The sequence below is a fragment of the Zootoca vivipara genome, chromosome 8 (assembly GCF_963506605.1).
Source record: "Zootoca vivipara chromosome 8, rZooViv1.1, whole genome shotgun sequence".
Classification (NCBI taxonomy): Eukaryota; Metazoa; Chordata; class Lepidosauria; order Squamata; family Lacertidae; genus Zootoca; species Zootoca vivipara.
The window spans coordinates 86480512-86498735 of NC_083283.1; the positions used below are offsets into that span (position 1 = coordinate 86480512).

The following is an 18224-nucleotide window of genomic DNA, read 5'->3' on the forward strand; positions in this document are numbered from 1 at the left end:
CAAGTCAGGGCAATTTCCCCCCATTTTCTTAACATGGGGGCGTCCAATACACGGAAAAATACGGTAAATGTAATTAGACATCTTTACACATAGCATAATTTGGTACCTTATTTGAAAATAACCTCTTTGTGAAGAAAACGACATAATCAGCCTTTATTGTAAGTGAAGATTCTGTGTTCAGGTCAAGTGGTATAATGGATGCACTCTATGTATTTTAGACCTAGACTAGCTCCCCTTCCCCAAAAAATAAATAAAATGATTTTAAGCTTTATTCACAGCACATTTCTTTTCAGTTTCACCATTTGTTTTAGTACATAACAGTACATCCAGATTTCCCACCTCCCCCAATCACAGATTGAAGTTTTGTGCTCTGAGCTTCCTACAAGATGTCTAAAATAGTGCCACCTGGCAGTTATCTATCTGTTTCTATTATTGATACTTCAAGCCTCCACCACCCTCAATAAGAAATTAGCTAGGTATTTGACAGTTCAGGGTGTTGTGAAATTTGCTACATGTCAGTGTTGTCAAACTCTTAACTGAAAGTCTCGTCCAGCACTTTGCCAGTTCCCATAACTAACCTGTGCTTCATTCAGAGCCTTAAAAACTCCAGCCTCTCGGATTTAGCACTTAGGAAGATAATGAGTATTTCAAGCTCATGTTTAAGAAGGAACAAGGCAGAGACCTTTTGCTTGTGCTGCTTCAGCTGCATTCAAGAGGACTTAGCACAGATGGATTGTGCATTACAAAATGTAACACATAATTCAAGCTGTCAGCTTAATCAGACTGTTTCCAGGAAACAACCTGTAAAAGAGAAAGACCCCTTGTTTGCTGACCCCTGATCCATAGCCTGCTGCATCATGTCATCCATTTTGCTTTTCTTTATTTATGTGTCCCTTCCTTCCCCTCCTTTTTATTAATGTATTCCCTTCAAGTGGCACCCTGGAAAGACCACCCAGAGGGAGGAGCACAATAGGGATCGAGCTAGCTGAAATAGAGATTTTGTAAGACTTCAGTGCCATGAAAAGCCCTGTTGAACTGCCTGTGTGTTCTCACTGCCTCAATGTGTGTTAAGTCTAAACTTTAAAACGTCACTCCCGCACCATCTTCATTTTCCACTGTTCTTAGTCACTGTTGTGGAATTGCATTGTAATCGAGTTTAGCAATTTGGGAGAATGTTTTACAATTTCATGTGTGATTCACAATATATATTAAAGTTGTAGATTTTTCAAAAACCTTGATAAAGATAATGAATGTTGCTGCTGCTGTTGTTGAACAGTTTATAGGCTAGCTGTGTGTTTTGCTTTGTGGGGTTCTGCTGTTGAATGTGGAAACAAAACAGACAGTCTGAATAGCTATTTACACCTCTGTAAAAGGATTAGCAATTCTCCATTGTTAAAAAGCTTAAACTTCAATTTGCATCATTATAGAGGTATCACTTACTCCAGTCTCTCCAGTTATATTTTATACCTGTAGGGAAACAGGTTTTTTAAAATACAATCATGCTTGGGTACTGTTAAATTAGAAAGGGCTAAATGCTAAGTTGTTTGAGCTATCATTTGCAACTCACTGCCTCATTGTTAAAACTTACACTTGAGATGTATTCAGTGCCTGCTCTGATCATGAAGTAAGATTTCTATTTTTAAAGAAGAGAAAGCAAAACACTAATGTATTATAGCTCTGGAGGGTAGGACTCGAATCAATGGCTTCAAGTTACAAGAAAGGAGATTCTGACTTAAACCTCAGGAAAAACTTTCTGACAGTAAGAACTGTTTGACAGTGTAACCCTTTCCCTTGGGAGATTGAGAGCTCTCCTTCCTTGGAGGTTTTTAAGCAGAGATTGGATGGCCATCTGTTATGGATGCTTTAGCTGAGATTCCTGCATTGCAGGGGGTTGGGCTAGATGACCCTTGGGGTACTTCCAACTCCACACTTCTAATATTCTAAAAGGGTCACAATTTCTAATAATAAAATCAGGACAGTGTTTGCTGTCAGATACAGAAACCTGAGGGCTGATGGGAATTGTAGTCTAAATCATCTCAAGGTTCAGGAAGACTGCTTTAATGTCTAGGTCCTGTTTGTGGGCTTCCCACAGGCATTTGGTTGCCTATTATTAAAACAGGTTCCTGCCCTAGATCAGCTTTTGGTCTGATCCAGTATGGCTGCCTTATGTTCTTAGGTGGGGATACCTAGTGTGAATGGTGACATCTGTGCTCTGCTTCATGGGCTGGAAGCTCACAACAGGATAATGCCCTGTGGTTCAGAAACAAGAGCAGGGCCAGTTCCCATGCACACCTGATGAATCTAAAGGGACTGTAGAAGATTGGGGTGTGTATGCTAGAAATGAAGTGACCCTTTCCAACTTTCCTGCTCTTTATCAAAAGTGCTAGCTACCATTCAAAAATATGAATATATGGAAGATAGAATAAGTTATCCAATTGTCATTTCATACAACACATTCATTACCACGAACACGCAGTGCATATTGTAGTTATTACAGTATTTTTAAAGTGTGTTTATATTGTTTCATGAAGTTTTCAAAATCTTTTTATTTATGTGGAAAATTAGATATGACAGATTTGTGTACACCCCATTCATGTATAAAGTGGAATAGGGAGACTGGCCTGTTTTATTATACCAAAGGAGGAGGAGGAAGATTCACCTGATTTTAAGTGGAAGATCCCACCTCCTTCTTTATATACAAATATGTCATACACATGAATAAGCAAATATGACTCCCTCCCCATTTACAGTTGTGTGCTCATTTTGGTTTTGTATGTGAATATTTTAATAGGTTGTAATAACATTTGTTTATTTCTGCAGAAAATCTTTGACATTTGAAGGATTTGATCATGTCCTGACATTCATAGAGCAGTTTGTGGCCACAGCAGATCAGGAACACCTGATGTTATACCAGAGGAAAGCTGTGAATACAGTAGAGCTGGAGACACTTATAAGGTTCAAATATTATTTTCTTTTAACTGGGAGACAGTAATAGTGTTTATTACGGTCATAGACCAGCATATGTAGGGTGGGGTACAATCATTTAAAATCTGTAAAATGTTTTGGAAAGCTAAAATTATTAAAACAGAAGGTATATATAAAAAAACCTATAAGAAGCTAAAATAAGCTTAAAAAAGGGTTGGGAGCATTAAACGGATGTGGAAGAGCATAAAAGGTTAGTATATAAAAGGCTATGGCTATCAATTTACAAAGCATTCCAATATGAGTGTTCATTAAATCGAGTTTGTGGCACAGGTCAGAACCTGGCAACATTGTATGTTGCAGCAGGGTTGGTATCTGAAAGCAGCAGGGAGGTATAGAATTGTCCTGTGCGCCCTGGGTACCTATGGAGTCGTGGGGAGATGAGGCTAGTCCGAATGTCTCTATAATATAGGCACTGGAGAAGCACATGCTCTGTTGTTTCTATTTGTCCAGAATCAAGGGGCATTGCCTCTCTGAGTAAGCAATCTTCCTATATCGACCTTCAATGACAGCCAAGGGGAGGGTGTGACATTGTGCCAGGGTAAAGGCCCTCCGATGCTTAGGGACTTTAGTTAGATATGCCATGGGGGAGGCAGAGTACCTGATGGATTCCTTGGCAATAAAAGTTGGGGTACTGGCTAGATCCAATTGGCTGTGTGTCTGCTACACACTGTTTAATGAGTGCTTTGGCCTGATCATATCCTGTGCTGAGTAGAAGACCTGGAGAGAAGCCCAGGGATGAGATTTTAGTTGCCGCTGCCTGTTTCTATGTGGATTGAAAATCATCACTCATAGTTAGTGGGGCAAGGCCAAGGGGGAATAGAGATAGTCTGAGCCAATAGTTGAGTATGGTCATTGGTCACCCACACTCTAGCCTCCACTTTTATGAAGCCTGTCTCTACTCCCAAAGTGACATTAGAGACACATTTTGGGTCTTGAAGGACTGACCTTAGAAATTTGGATTGTACAAGTTCTAGTGTGGTGAGAGCCAGTGTGGTGTAGTGGCTAAGAGCAGTGGACTCGTAATCTGGTCAACTGGGTTTGATTCCCTGCTCCTCCACTGCAGCTGCTGGGTGACCTTGGGCTCATCACACTTCTCTGATGTCTCCCAGCCTCACTCACCTCACAGAGTTAAGTGCTTGGAACTTTATACACAGCTGTTTCAGAGTACAGTGGTACCTCGGGTTAAGAACTTAATTCATTCTGGAGGTCCATTCTTAACCTGAAACTGTTCTTAACCTGAGGTACCACTTGAGCTAACGGGGCCTCCTGCGGCCACCGCGCCATCGTCACACGATTTCTGTTCTCACCCGAAGCAAAGTTCTTAACCCGAAGTACTATTTCTTGGTTAGCAGAGTCTGTAACCTGAAGCGTTTGTAAGCTGAAGTGTCTGTAACCCGAGGTACCACTGTATGCAAAGTGGCTTTGTTTGGTTTTCTTTTTGTTTGTTGTTTGGGGGTGGGTAAGAGTCTTTGTTGTTGTTTTTAAGCTGGAGCAGAATGGGGGGATGGGTACTGTGCGTGGCACCCCCACCCTGCCCCTCAGTTGTGGAGCCTGGAGCATACCTACTATTTAAAATGGGCAATACAACTAAATGTTGTTCTCTTCCTCTCTCCCCTGATTCTTTGGCTACTGGCAGTGTCACAGTCCATGCAGAGTTCTTTTGGAGCTTGCTCCCTGAGGGGTGTGAGCTGATAAACAAAGCAAGCATTAATGCTTCTGAATCTGAAAAAGGAATTTACAGGGCTGTTTTTGCAGAGGGGACACACCCAGCTCTAACCCTTATTTTCCCTCTGCCTGGTAGCCAGCAAAGTGGACTGTGTTTTTCCCACATGCATGACTTAGTCCAGGGGTAGTCAACCTTTTTATACCCACCGCCCACTAATGCATGTCCTTACTGCCCACCAGTGCTCGATGGAAGGAGGATTCAGCTTGTGCCATAGAACCCCCTACCGCCCACCTAGAATCCTGAAACGCCCACTAGTGGGCAGTAGGGACCAGGTTGATAATCCCTGGCTTAGTCAGTAGCAAGAAGGAACATTGGACTCACCTGAGTTATTCCTCCTGATCACTCCAGAAGCCAGGACATATACCTGTTGTGCCCTGTGTGGGAGAGAGTGTCTGTCCCACAGGTTCAGGATTTAATACAGCTTCACACTGATGTTAGGACCACTGCTTGCTGGGCTGGGATCTGGGCCTGCTCTGATTCTCTGCCTTCTTGGCCCTAAAACCATTGCCTAAAGAGATGAGAGAAACTATTCCCAATCTGCTTTTTTCTTCTCTGGACCACCTTATTTTTATCCTTCTCAAGAGCCTTGCCAAATAGCTTGCCCCCTTTTAAATGGAGTGGTCGGCAGATTAATCTTGGATTAATCTAGCCAGGAACCTGGGAGTAAACTGCAAAGAGTCTTAAACCAACACCCACTATAAAGGCATCAGTCTCAGTCAGCTTCTTAATATCCTGTTTGATCTTAAGATTGGTTTTGGGACCTTTCTGTGTAGTTTCTTCATCTAAAGGAGAGAAGGCCTGACAAATATTAAAATCAAAGCTGCAGTCCTGACAGCTGGAGCAAATGCCTCATAGGACTTAAGCAAAATGTATCACTTCTATGGTGTTTTAAAACCTCATTTCCACTACTGGATACTACTGCCCCAGACACTACTACTGCCACAGGAGCATCCATGAGGACTTTCTTAATGGTTTTCTTAGGCAGCATGTAGGATTTCATTGAAACGGTCTCCCTTGGCTTGGATGACTTTGAGTTTAGCTCGCTCACAGTCTGCAATACGCCCTCAGGTGGGGAGCAGTCCTGCCACTCTGAGTATACTTCTCTGCCCCCCAGGTTTGTGGCACTAATAGTTCTAAGCCCTAGCAATGCCTCTCTGAATGGTCCTCAGAGCAGTCTTGAAAGAGAACTGGCTATCCCCTGTGTGAGGTCCAAAGACATACCCTCATAACTAGACTCTTCCCATAAGTCTCAGGCTTTGTTTATGTATTGATTGGAGAACAGTAAAAGGGCAGAGCTATAAGGAGAAAGGACATAAGATGAGGGAGAAGTGAACAAATTGAGAAAATCAACTATAGAACAACATTGCCTGAGTCTGTTGATGAGTGAGGCCGGACAGAAACAGGGAGATGGATGCTGTGTTCCAAACAGGGATAACAGTTGTCTGATTTGTATAGGTTCTGCCTTCTGGAGTAAGTGGGAGGAACAACCCAGACACTCATAGGAAAATTATTCTCTGATATTACTAGAAGCTGAAACTACCTTTTGCAAACACTCTTGGCTCAATAAAATACTTAAGGAAGGCTAAATGTAGTCCCTGATTGATGTGTCTTCTAGCCTAAAGAGAGAACTAAAAGGGGGAAGGGAAAGGAGAATAGTTACAGGTAGGTAGCCGTGTTGGTCTGAGTCGAAGCAAGATAAAAAAATTCCTTCAGTAGCACCTTAAAGACCAACTAAGTTTATATTTTGGTATGAGCTTTCGTGTGCATGCACACTTCTTAGTTGGTCTTTAAGGTGCTACTGAAGGAATTTTTTTATTTTGCTTCGACTCAGACCAACACGGCTACCTACCTGTCACTAGAACTATGGAAGGCACCACATTGAGCCGCATGAAATGGAAGTCCATCTGTGTATCTGAAGAAGTGTGCATGCACACGAAAGCTCATACCAAAATATAAACTTAGTTGGTCTTTAAGGTGCTACTGAAGGAATTTTTTTATTTTGGAAAGGAGAATGTTAGCCACTTTGAGACTCCTTCGGGTAGTGATAAAGTGGGATATCAAATCCAAACTCCTCTTCTTCTTTTCCTGTGGGAATTAGGAATAGAGAATAGGAGGAGGTTTTAGATCTTTTTCTAACCTGCCATTTCCATGTTGCAAATCTTCCCAAGTAGCTTTCCCACTGCCTGGGCTTTCTAATGAACGTTTCATCACATTTTAAATCTTGCTTGTGAATAAGCTATCAAGGCGGTCGGTGATGATTCAGAACAGGAAGTGTGTATGTTTCTGTATTCTGATTTTGCAGCTTCTCCTGCCCTTTAGAAAGTTTCCCCTATACTTCAGGGCCCATTATATCCTGTTACATATACGGTACTTTTAAGGTGTAGTTTGTGCTCGACTTCTGCTTGCCTTTAGGAACAGTGAGTTTGTTTGTTTGTTTGTTTGTTTATCCCACTCTTCAGCTAAAAAAGGTTCCTAGAGTGGCTTACAAATCACTACAAAGAAGTGTTAGTGATCATGAGCAGTCTGCTTGAGAGAATCCATGTGTGGCACAGATAATTTGGTTGCTTCAGAGATGGATTCCTCATGAATGTTCAGAATTAGTTGAAATGTACAGTAAAACTAAACATTCATGACTCTGGTTCAGGTTAGCGATATGATGGTCATACCTGGACACTGTCTCATTGGGCAGACGAGTTCAGGCCCCTGCAGGCTGTGTTTCTCCATTTCATGTCAAAATAAGTGAGATAACAGTATATGTGTTTTCCTCTTGAAAGGAGTATACTGTTGGAAATGACTGACTAGTCTCCTAATTTCCCTTGAACTCCAGTTCAAGACTGTAAGGGGGAGGGATTATAGAGAACCCCCCCCCTTCATCAGAAGCAGCCCATCTCCAAGCAGTCATGAGAGCGAGGGGTCTGAAGGGGTGAGTCAGGAAACGGAGAGGGAGTGCCAGGGCTCTGGCAACACTAAAGAGCCCCTGCTCCATAGGCAGGAAGAGAGGGAGGCAGAAAGAGTGGACAGGAATAGGTCAGACAGAAGACCCGTCCCTCTGATGCTGGAATTGAGAAAGAGGAGGAAAGGGATGTGCTTCTCAGTTCCGAGGCTTTTATGCTGGTCCCGAACGCGGGAGGGGGTAGTGCAGGAATCTGACTCGAGCGGGTAGACATGAAATGACAGTCGTTCCTCGGGTTACGAACACCTTGGTTTGCGAACAGTTTGGGTTACGAACTGCGCAAACCCGGAAGTGTTTTCGCCGTGTGTGCGTGCGCAGAAGCGGCGTGCGCGGTCTGCACATGCGCAAAGCGTGAAAATCACGCTTTGCACATGCACAAAATGGCGCTTCGGATCGCGTTCGGTTTACAAACTATTCGGGTTACGAACTGCGATCCGGAACGGATCGCGTTCGTAACCCGAGGTATTACTGTACACTGTAAATAATGTGCACCAATAAAACGTCTGAAAGACAAGCATGCGAGCGGTCGTTACTCAAGAGTAGTCACAACAAACCCTGACAAAGACCCTCTGTAAGTTCAAGCCCTGAAATAAAAGAATCATCCTTTCCAAATGTCCCACCATATATTTCCTCAAAGGAAACTTCACTGGGAGAGTTACTCTACTGAATCATCATCATCATTTATTACTTATACCCCACCCATCTTGTCAGGCCTCCCCAGCCACTCTATGGGGCTTCCAACAGGATATTAAAAACACAATAAATGGTCAAACATTTAAAACTTCCCTAAATAGGACTGCCTTCAGATGTCTTGTAAAAGTCAGATAGTTGTTTATTTCCTTGACATCTGAGGGAGGGTGTTCCACGGGGCGGGTGCCACTACCGAGAAGGCCCTCTGCCTCGTTCCCTGTAACCTCACTTCTCGCAGTGAGGGAACGGAACTGAGTATCATGACTTTAGTTGTGGTTATTCTTTTGGCATCAGAAGGGGAGAACACTAACTTTCAGGGAAATAACTTTTAGGGTAATGAAAGTATCACAACTGAAGAGGTTGTTCTAGGTCAGGCATCCCCAAACTTCGGCCCTCCAGATGTTTTGGACTGCAATTCCCATCTTCCCCGACCACTGGTCCTGTTAGCTAGGGATCATGAGAGTTGTAGGCCAAAACACCTGGAGGGCCGAAGTTTGGGGATGCCTGTTCTAGGTGATATTCAATATCTTCTAACTTTGCTATTTACAGTCTATATTGAAGCCATTTGCTGTGGGAACTATTAGAGATTCCATGGATAAGAATGGTGCTTATAATTAATGGGTTTAAGCAAATACTTCATTAAGCACCTGTTATTGTTTTATAGCATCTGTAATGAAATTGGCAGCTTAAAACCAGAAGGCCTTGAGGTATGTGAAGCACTTGTCCTTCATCATCTTGAGAGATTATTGAAATTTACAATTGATAGATGCCTTCTACCAGAGAAAACGCTTCAATACAAAAGTGGGATGCTGGATGAAAAGCATGATAGGTATGATCATTCTTAAGACTTACATAATTCACTTTATTTTTGGTCATGTTATTGTAATCAGATAATTTATAGAGAGGAACTTCATATACCTGAAATATCATGTGTATGATTTAACTATTCAAAATGTACTGTTTAAAGATTTTACAGCTGAGATGGCTAACCTGTGGCTCTCCAGATATTCCTCGACTTCAGCTCCCATCATTCCTGCCTATCAGCTGTGGTGACGGGCTAAAGAGAGTTGGAGTTCAACAGCATCTAAGAGGCCACAAGTTAGCCCTACTGTAGATCAGGTGACAAGACACAGAGGTCCACAGGTTAGCCGCCCCTGTTTTGCAGCATAATCTGAAGCGTGTCTACTCTTGTGCATACCTGCCAAGTTCCACTCTGAAAAATAAGGGACCGGACCGAAATTAGCATACCGGAAGTAGCACAGTGGCCATTTTGGAACTGGGCGGAGCATGCTCAGAAGTGACTTTTGATGCTGCTGTGCCCAGTTCCAAAAAATGGCCGCCGCACCAGAAGTCGCGCTGTAGCCATTTTGGAACTGGGCAGAGCAGCATCAAAAGTCACTTCTGAGCATGCTCCGTCCAGTTCCAAAATGGCCGCTGCACCAGAATAAACCGGGGAAAAACAAAAAAATCTGTTTTTTCGGCTGGGGACAGCTGGAAAAACGGGGGTTTCCCGGGGAAAACGGGAGACTTGGCAGCTATGCTCTTGTGTTCAGTAGAACTTACATCCAGGTAAGTTGTGTGTAAGGTTGCAGCTTTGAAGGACACACTGAACAATTGTTTTGTGTTTTATTTGTAAAGCTTATGCCTTGTTTATAATCACATAGGGTTCATGAAGCAAACTGATGCTATGTGCCAGGCCCAGAGGGGTGAATAGCTCTGGATCCTCAGAGGAGTGCTGCAGAGGGATGGGAGAGCAGGACTCCTCTTGCATTGCTTGCTTGTTTAAGAGTCTTGTTTGCAGTTCCATGTTATTCTTGCTTTTTATCTTTTAATTTTATTCAAGTTGCAGAGGTCTGCTTTTCACCAATGCTTGTAGATGACAGGGCTGTAACTCTGAGATAGGGATGTAGAAACAGTTACTCAAACACTCATAATCTTGAGTCTTAAACAATGATGTGCGAGCCATGTTCAGGCATTTCCCCTCATATAAGTTGCAGAGCAGGGCAGGGGGGCTGAATCACTGGTCCTGCCCCCACAGTTCACACAACCTAAGCTATCTCACCCACATTTGAGCATATGGGTGAGATAGCTTAGGTTGTGAGCTACATGGACATATGAATATGGACTCTAGTCTCCTTGGTCCAACTCTACAATCCCTGCTACCACCTATGCTATACTGACCACCAATATTTAGATACTAATTATACAGACCTTAATTTTAAGTTTTGCTTGGGATGAGTTAAAATACATGTAATTTCAATTCTTCTTTTGGTCTCTATTTGAGCAAATATGAATTTCAGAAAATAAGCTAATGGTGTTTTTCTTAAATAAATAAACAAATTTGTACAGTGGTACCTCTACTTACGAATTTAATGCGTTCCGAACGCATATTCGTAAGTCAAAAAATTTTGTAAGTCGAATACCATAGGAATGCATTGGGAGAAAAAATTCGTAAGTCGAAGCAACCCTATCTAAAAATTCGTAAGTTGAAAAAATCCTATCTAAACCGCATCCAAGATGGCGGACGGAGCTCCATTCGTAAGTAGAAACATTCGTAAGTAGAGTTATTCGTAAGTAGAGGTACCACTGTATTTCATTATTTGGCTAACAGTGAATATGGACAGTCTTACATCTTTATTGGTATGTGCTATTTTGTCTACCATACTTGCTTTTATCTTTCTCTAGGTCTGAATTGACATCTTATTTTGCTAAGACATGGAAACGTTTAAGTGAACATATTTTATTATTGAAGAAGTACAATGTTTTATTCGAACAAGAAGTGAAAGACATGCTTAGTACCATATTGACTTTGGAGAGCCACAAGCAATGTGACCTGGTCAGTGCTTTTTTCATTTGCTTTTGTTCTTTCCCAAAGATACCTTGAAGAAACAGATTGGTGACAGTAGAAGTTTGGTTTCCCAGAATGCCTATGAAGCAACAATACAATAAATTGTGTATGAGACACATTGACTAGTGTATATATTAAGGCAAAACCTGAATGAGATGAAGCTGTTCTTTTTCTTTTAAACATGTTATTTATTGTTCTATTTACTGTTAAAATGCTGCTATATATTGTGACAACTGCAGTTTTTAAACATTTTCCTGTCTTAACGGGTTACAAAAAGGAATAGTAATGTACTTATTGTTACTGGTATAATCATACAGTTTTATTTCTGTTTCTGTAGGCTACATCATTATTGAAAGAAAGCTTTTCAGTAGAATATGAAGACAGCTCACTTGCTTGTAGCGATAAAACATCTTGTGATTTGCAAACAAACAATAGCACAATAAAGCAAGGAAGATATGAACAACGGCTTGGTAATAATGTTGAAAGGGAAAAGGGTAATTTTTTAAGGCTCATTCTTAGTCTAACGTAATATAACACATTATAACGTAATATAATACCTCAGGATATGCAGTAGTGAAAACTGCAGGATATATTTCCCCCACTCCCCACTGTGGAGGTATAAGAGTCCTCGTGTGCTACCCGGCTCATAAATGCAGGATTAGGTGTATGAAGCTACAACAGGGCAGCCCCAGTTCCTCTGAAGCTCCATGTGTGCAATTGAGTCCTGGCAATATGAAGTGAATAGAGAAGTAGATTTGAACTTATCTTTGAAGAAGGTATTTTTGTTTGTGCCTTATCTATACAGTAGTAATTTCTGTGTTTCGGAAAATCATGTGTTCTGTTTCTGGTGTAAATTAGAAATGGAATCATGTATAAACTCATTAAAACATGTTATGAAAAGGAAACACCTGTAGATTGAAAAATGCATTTCTCTACAAAACATTGAAGAACATATATACAGTATTAGGAACATGCTTATTAGTGCAGAGGAAGCATAGGCAGATCTCTCCCCCCCCCCTTTTAGAAGAAGCGTCATACTGAGAAAAACATGTATTGGCTTTAAAAAATAATAATTAAATGAATGTTAGAGGGATTTGTTTTGCTAAAGGAAGTAATTTGATTTAGGAGCAGGAGATTGTGACTTGCTCCGTGTGTCCTTGCATCAAAGCCCCAAAAAGATGAGCAATTAGGACCCAGATGCCTTTCCAGGGCAAACATAAGCAATGCTGTTTAGGTTGCCTTCCTATATTTTTATTGATAAAAGAGAGGGGCTATGATTTAAATGAATTTTATGGGTAGAGTTGTTTTATGTATATCAAATATTGAGAATGGATTAATAGCCAAAATGATGAAGTAATCACAATTAAAAAGGAAAAAAGTCTCAGGACCTAAACTATTCAAGGTTTTTGGCCAGTTTACTGTTTTCTTTGGCAGTTGCACAGAGATACAGTAACAGCATATTTGGCTAAAGTTCACAGTAGGGTCCTTTTGTAAAGAACTGTAATAGACATTTTAGATCAATAAACAAGAGATAACAAAAGTGGGGCTTAAAAGAAAGGGAATAGGGCTTAAAAAGAAAACAAACTGGTCTGATCACTGTGACTTTGAAATGTGCTTCATTATTGTGTGTGTTCACATACAGAAGTCACAAGCTGGTGTGAAGATGAGAGCAAGGAAGAAAGCCTGGTGGAAAAGATTCCTATTACAGGTAAAAGTAATGGCTGCATAATAGCCTCAAATGCAGGGTTTGACTTTATTATATAATCAAAACATTGCATTTCAGCAGCTTGTGAATTCCCCTAATAGTGAGTAAATTCAGCTACTACATACTGAGCACAGAGATTAAACGCAAGATCATAAAGTCTACGCTTATGTTAACATAAACCAAGATGGAAAATAACAGTGCCTATTTTAATTCCTTGTAATCATGTTATACGTTTTAAACCTTGTGACTATCCTGTTATTTTAGCCTTTCAGGTCTTGGTATCGGTGTTACAAAGGTCAGTCTCCATGGGGAAGAATCAGTAATTAGATGGCAAACTACAGATGTTTCTGATTTGACTCTTTTCTTTTCTGTAGTAATTGAATGTGTATCATTAGAATAAGAGAAGGGAGGAAAAATTGTGCCAGACGAAAAGCTGGGTTTGTGCCTCAGTTACAAAGGCATACTGATAATTTAAAAATATTTTGCAATAAGGTCTCATCAGGACCTGTTAAGATCTCTTTTTCTGGCAGCTAATTATGTATGGCAGTTTTGGTTTGAGGATAGTGTGCACAGTAGCATCCCCGACAGATATCCATTTCTTGTAATTAAATGTAGAACTTCCTCTCTTATACAAAGAATAAACACCTTAATTGAAAATATAGATACTGGTGTGTGTGTGCGTGTGTGTGTGTGTGTGTGTGTGTGTGCGTGCATGCATGTGTGCATACAATATAAAAGAAGCATGCTATTTTAAATAGCTCTTTTGGATTTTTAATGTGAAAGTGCTTAAAGGTAAAGATAAAGGGACCCCTGACCTTTAGGTTCAGTCATGACCGACTCGGTTTGTGGCGCTCATCTCTCATTATTGGCCAAGGGAGGCGGCGTCCAGCTTCCAGGTCATGTGGCCAGCATGACAAAGCTGCTTCTGGCGAACCAGAGCAGCACACGGAAACGCCGTTTCCTATTTATCTACTTGCACTTTTATGCCTATCTGTGACCAGCACCCAGGGCTGGAGCAGCAGCTGAGCTCGAAGCAGCTGGAACTGGACTTGGAGTTCAGTAGGGAGCTATTGTCCCAACAAGAGCCCAGAAGAATCTGAGAGGCTTATATTCTCACTGCCAGGCCCTTCCTTTCCATCTGCTGGCTTGCTCTTCTCCTGAGAGACCCTCCTTAGGAGACAGTTGACAGAAAAGCTTCCTGGCAGACAAATGTCTACTCTTGTGCCAACTGGTCTCCCCCCTGGGTCTGCTATCATTTTCACTTTTCTGGTCTGGGGGTAAAGGGGGAGAAGTGGTAGATGAGGCAGGAAATCCAGGACAAGCAATATAGAAAGGAAGGGCATCATCAACCATGTCACCTTGTTACCTTCTCTCCTGCCAGGTGCATCAGTATTCAATGCTGCTTTGCCAGTTCATCATGGACAGGAGAATTCTGCAATTGTGTTTCTCTGTCTACGGTAATGACAGAGCGGTTACCTTAGCTTCCAGGCAGGTGGGTCACTTTTACTACCAAGAGAGGGAGGGGTGGGTGGGGAGGTCAATCTAATGCAGATGTACCAGCAGAGCCAATCCAGTGCTCCTGTTAATATGTTTCCATTGCTTCCTCTCATCTTCGTCCTCTTGGTAAGCAACAGTGACTCACCTGCCAGGAAGATGGTCACCTGGCAAGCCACTTCTATATTGTGGTGTAGACTACATTTCTTCTGAATTATAGGTGCTGGGCATGCAAAAACTGATTTAAGTGTCTTGTGGAAACAGCTATTTGAATGAATACTTGGAGTTTAGGAGATTTGAGATAACAGGAACTGAGAAGAGAATGGTGTGCTTAAGTTTGATATATTGTCATTCCTCTTTTTTGAGATTAGATCTTACAGCAATATTGAAAAAGGATGAAAGGGCAATTTTCAGTTAACCACACAATAGAGTTCTCATTTTTCATAATCTTGATTTCATAATGATGATAAGATTTTAAATTAGGGAATCTAAACTTACGTGCAACAATAGAAAAACTTGCATGTTGAAATAAAAATTTGGGATATTAAAAGCTTTGTTTTCATACCATGTGGGACCCAGGTGGCGCTGTGGGTTAACCCACAGAGTCTAGGGCTTGCTGATCAGAAGGTCGGCGGTTCGAATCCCTACGACGGGGTGAGCTCCCGTTGCTCGGTCCCAGCTCCTGCCCACCTAGCAGCTCGAAAGCACATCAAAATGCAAGTAGATAAATAGGTACCCCTCTGGCGGGAAGGTAAACGGCGTTTCCGTGCACTGCTCTGGTTCGCCAGAAGCAGCTTTGTCATGCTGGCCATCTCCCGGCTCCCTCGGCCTATAGAGCAAGATGAGCGCCGCAACCCCAGTCAGACACGACTGGACCTGATGGTCAGGGGCCCCTTTACCTTTCATACCATATTCCCAACATAGACTAGGATCCAGGGAGGTTCATGTGTGCAAAGTGCTTCTGTGTGTACATATCTACATATGCGTGTAGGTACGTGTGTGTGTGTGTGTGAGAGAGAGAGAGAGAGAGTGAAACAAAGACCGAGACCAAGATTGACTTTACTTTCCAGTGTCCCCCTCTCTTGTGTCATAGGGTGGAAGGCTCCTGACCTTCAAGGAGGCTTTTTAGGGAAGTGAGAGTCTGCCACTCTTGAATGTGCACTGACATCATTAAGTGCATGTTTTCAAATTATTTTCCACGTAGGGAAAGTAGGATTTTTCATCTCTGTGTACCATTTGATTATTATTCAGCAAGGTGGCTTAAGTTGTCTTTTGCAATGTAAAGTATTTGAAAGATCTGATGGCTTGATATTTCTCCTGCCATTTAAGGGAGCAATCACTTAATGCAGACCAGTTGCCCCTTAATGATACCCTTCTCTTCATCTCCTCCCAGGCAACATAGTACTTGAAATCAGTGTGGTTAAGAAGTGGTTTAATTCTTTTCCGTGCATGCTTATTATTGGTAAAGCTCCAATTCTGATCTGTGCTAGTGATTTTAAACTTCAGAGGCTGGAGAGGGTTAACGTGGATCACAAGGCATTATTTGTCTGTATGTGTCCAAATGTGCAGGCTACATAGCTTATTGCCGTGTGGATAGAGCTTTAGGTTTGACTCTGTTCGTCTTCTAGCACAAGAATTTGCTGGAAACGTAGGTTGCTTGTCATTATCTTGGGGGGGGGGGCTATAGTGTTAATGGAGACCTTATGGTATTTGAGCATTTTAGATGTTAACAAGAATAGGATGCTGGGCTTCTGGTAGTTGAGTGTAGCTTTTAAGGGGGTGATGAGTAGGGATTTCCTTTAGATTGTTTTAGGAAGCCAAGAAGCTTGCATCCACTTCAACTGCAGCACCACCTAGTGTCCAATAACTGTGCTTTACTGTTTTGGAATGAAATGTGTGTACTGTAACTAGATTTTGATGGAATCGGCATAGGGCAGAGCTTTCCACACAGTGTGTCACACAAACGCTCCCCACACTCCTCCTGAGGCTGGAAAGGGGTTAGTTTAACTTGTGGTTTGCTAGTAAAACTGAATTACTGTGTCATGAAATGATGCATGTCTAAACAATGTATCACTAACATGAAAAGTTTGGAAAGCTCTGGAGTAGGGGAACCATGGGGTAAGAAAATGAGATTCACTGCTAGCTAATATGTCCCTGCTTTGGTTTGGTGCATGTTTGGCTTGCAGATTCTTGCAGAGATGGTGTTCACAAATCAACCTTCAGAAGATGATAGCAGAGCCTAGCACATTCTTTGGCTGGTCTGTAGCTAGAAGAGACCTAGACTTTGGAAAGCGAAGAATTTTGATGTCAGTGACTAGTACAGAATAAACCATTTCTCATCTTTTTAATTCTATGTATAGCTTTCTTCTGCATAATATTTTGTTTTACTTTTTGATTCCTGGGGGGACATTTTTTCAGCCCAAGGGTTATATTTTCTTATGGGCAATCCCGTGGGATGGGGCCACATGCCAGTGGTGGATGGAGCTATTGGGCAGAGCACTGAATGTAAGTTTTGCCCTTTGTACAGTAGGCTAAATTATAAACATATTTGCACACCCCTCTCTATCCTCTACCCTCTCAAGCCAGAGTCGTCATCAGAATTCAGGGATATATTCCAGCCAGGCAAAAACACTGAGGGGGTGTATGGGTAAGTCCCAGGGAAGGGTGTGGTCTGGAGAAAGAGGGTGAGGAGTGGGTGCAGCTTGGGGGAGGTCCCATAGGTCAGACAGAGAGGCCTGAAGAGCCACATTTGGTCCCTGGGCCTGATTTTCCCTTCCCTTCCCTGTTCTGCATTATGCTTATTTAAATATGTGTGTTGTTTTGGTTGTTCTATCCCAGTTTGCTTGGTGTTGCATCTATATTATGAAATGTTAATTTTTGTATTATTTTAAATTAGATTATTAATATCCCATCCTTTCACTCTGGGCACAGTGCTTGAGGTGGCCTTGTTGTTGTTGTTGAGTCGTTTAGTCTTTGTGACCCCATGGACCAGAGCATGCCAGGCACTCCTGTCTTCCACTGCCTCCCGCAGTTTGGTCAGACTCATGTTCGCAGCTTCGAGAACACTGTCCAACCATCTCATCCTCTGTCGTCCCCTTCTCCTTGTGCCCTCCATCTTTCCCAACATCAGGGTCTTTTCCAGGGAGTCTTCTCTTCTCATGAGGTGGCTTACAAAAATATAAAAACCAGAATCCTAAAGCAGTACAGAAATAACAACAAAAGCATTATAAAAACAAGGACTACAACTGCTAAAACAATCAGGATGGCCTTCCTGAATAATAAAAATCTTGGTCATGATGGAAGACAGAAAAAGAAGGACCCAAATGTATTTCCCGAGGTAGGAAATTCTTTATCTAGATATAAAGTTCTCTTATACACACTATCTAATCTTGCCTGGGAGATTGTTGGGAGCTAAAGAAGAGCCTTTGCAACAGATCTTACATAGTGAGCAGGCTGGTATTGGAGTTAGTTTATTTTTTTATGCTTGACAGCTTTTAGTGTTATGGATGCAGCTTTGTGGAATCAGCTCTAGATTGAATTTAGACAAGTGCCTAGCATTTTTGTTATTTAGTGGCTGTTGAGTACTTTTCCTTCAAGACTAACTCAACCATTTTATATTACATACTATACGGAATCTGCATAATTTGATGTTTTTAAGATCTATTTTTTAGATAGTTGTGGACTGGCAACTCAGAGCAGATGTGCATTTAGCTTACACATTCAGGTTTATGCACTTGCCTAAAAATTGAAAAATAGAAAGGAGGTGTGCGTCTAAGGAAAAAGACTTTGACAATCCCACCTGCCATTGAACCCAATGTGTATT

The 18224-nt window shown here is 41.8% G+C and overlaps 1 protein-coding gene across 4 annotated transcripts in view; it reads left to right on the plus strand.

The window, feature by feature from the left end:
• The window catches only part of KIZ (kizuna centrosomal protein), a 64418-nt gene that overhangs the window by 25997 nt on the left and 20197 nt on the right, over positions 1 to 18224 (plus strand). For 3 of the 4 annotated variants that reach the window (XM_035101282.2, XM_035101283.2, XM_035101285.2), the window contains 5 exons: positions 2821 to 2955; positions 9019 to 9183; positions 11040 to 11190; positions 11540 to 11696; positions 12845 to 12910. In XM_035101282.2, the coding sequence (XP_034957173.1) occupies positions 2821 to 2955; positions 9019 to 9183; positions 11040 to 11190; positions 11540 to 11696; positions 12845 to 12910 (674 nt within the window). The remainder of the gene's footprint in view (positions 1 to 2820; positions 2956 to 9018; positions 9184 to 11039; positions 11191 to 11539; positions 11697 to 12844; positions 12911 to 18224) is intronic. The other variant, XM_035101284.2, reaches the window with a different exon arrangement.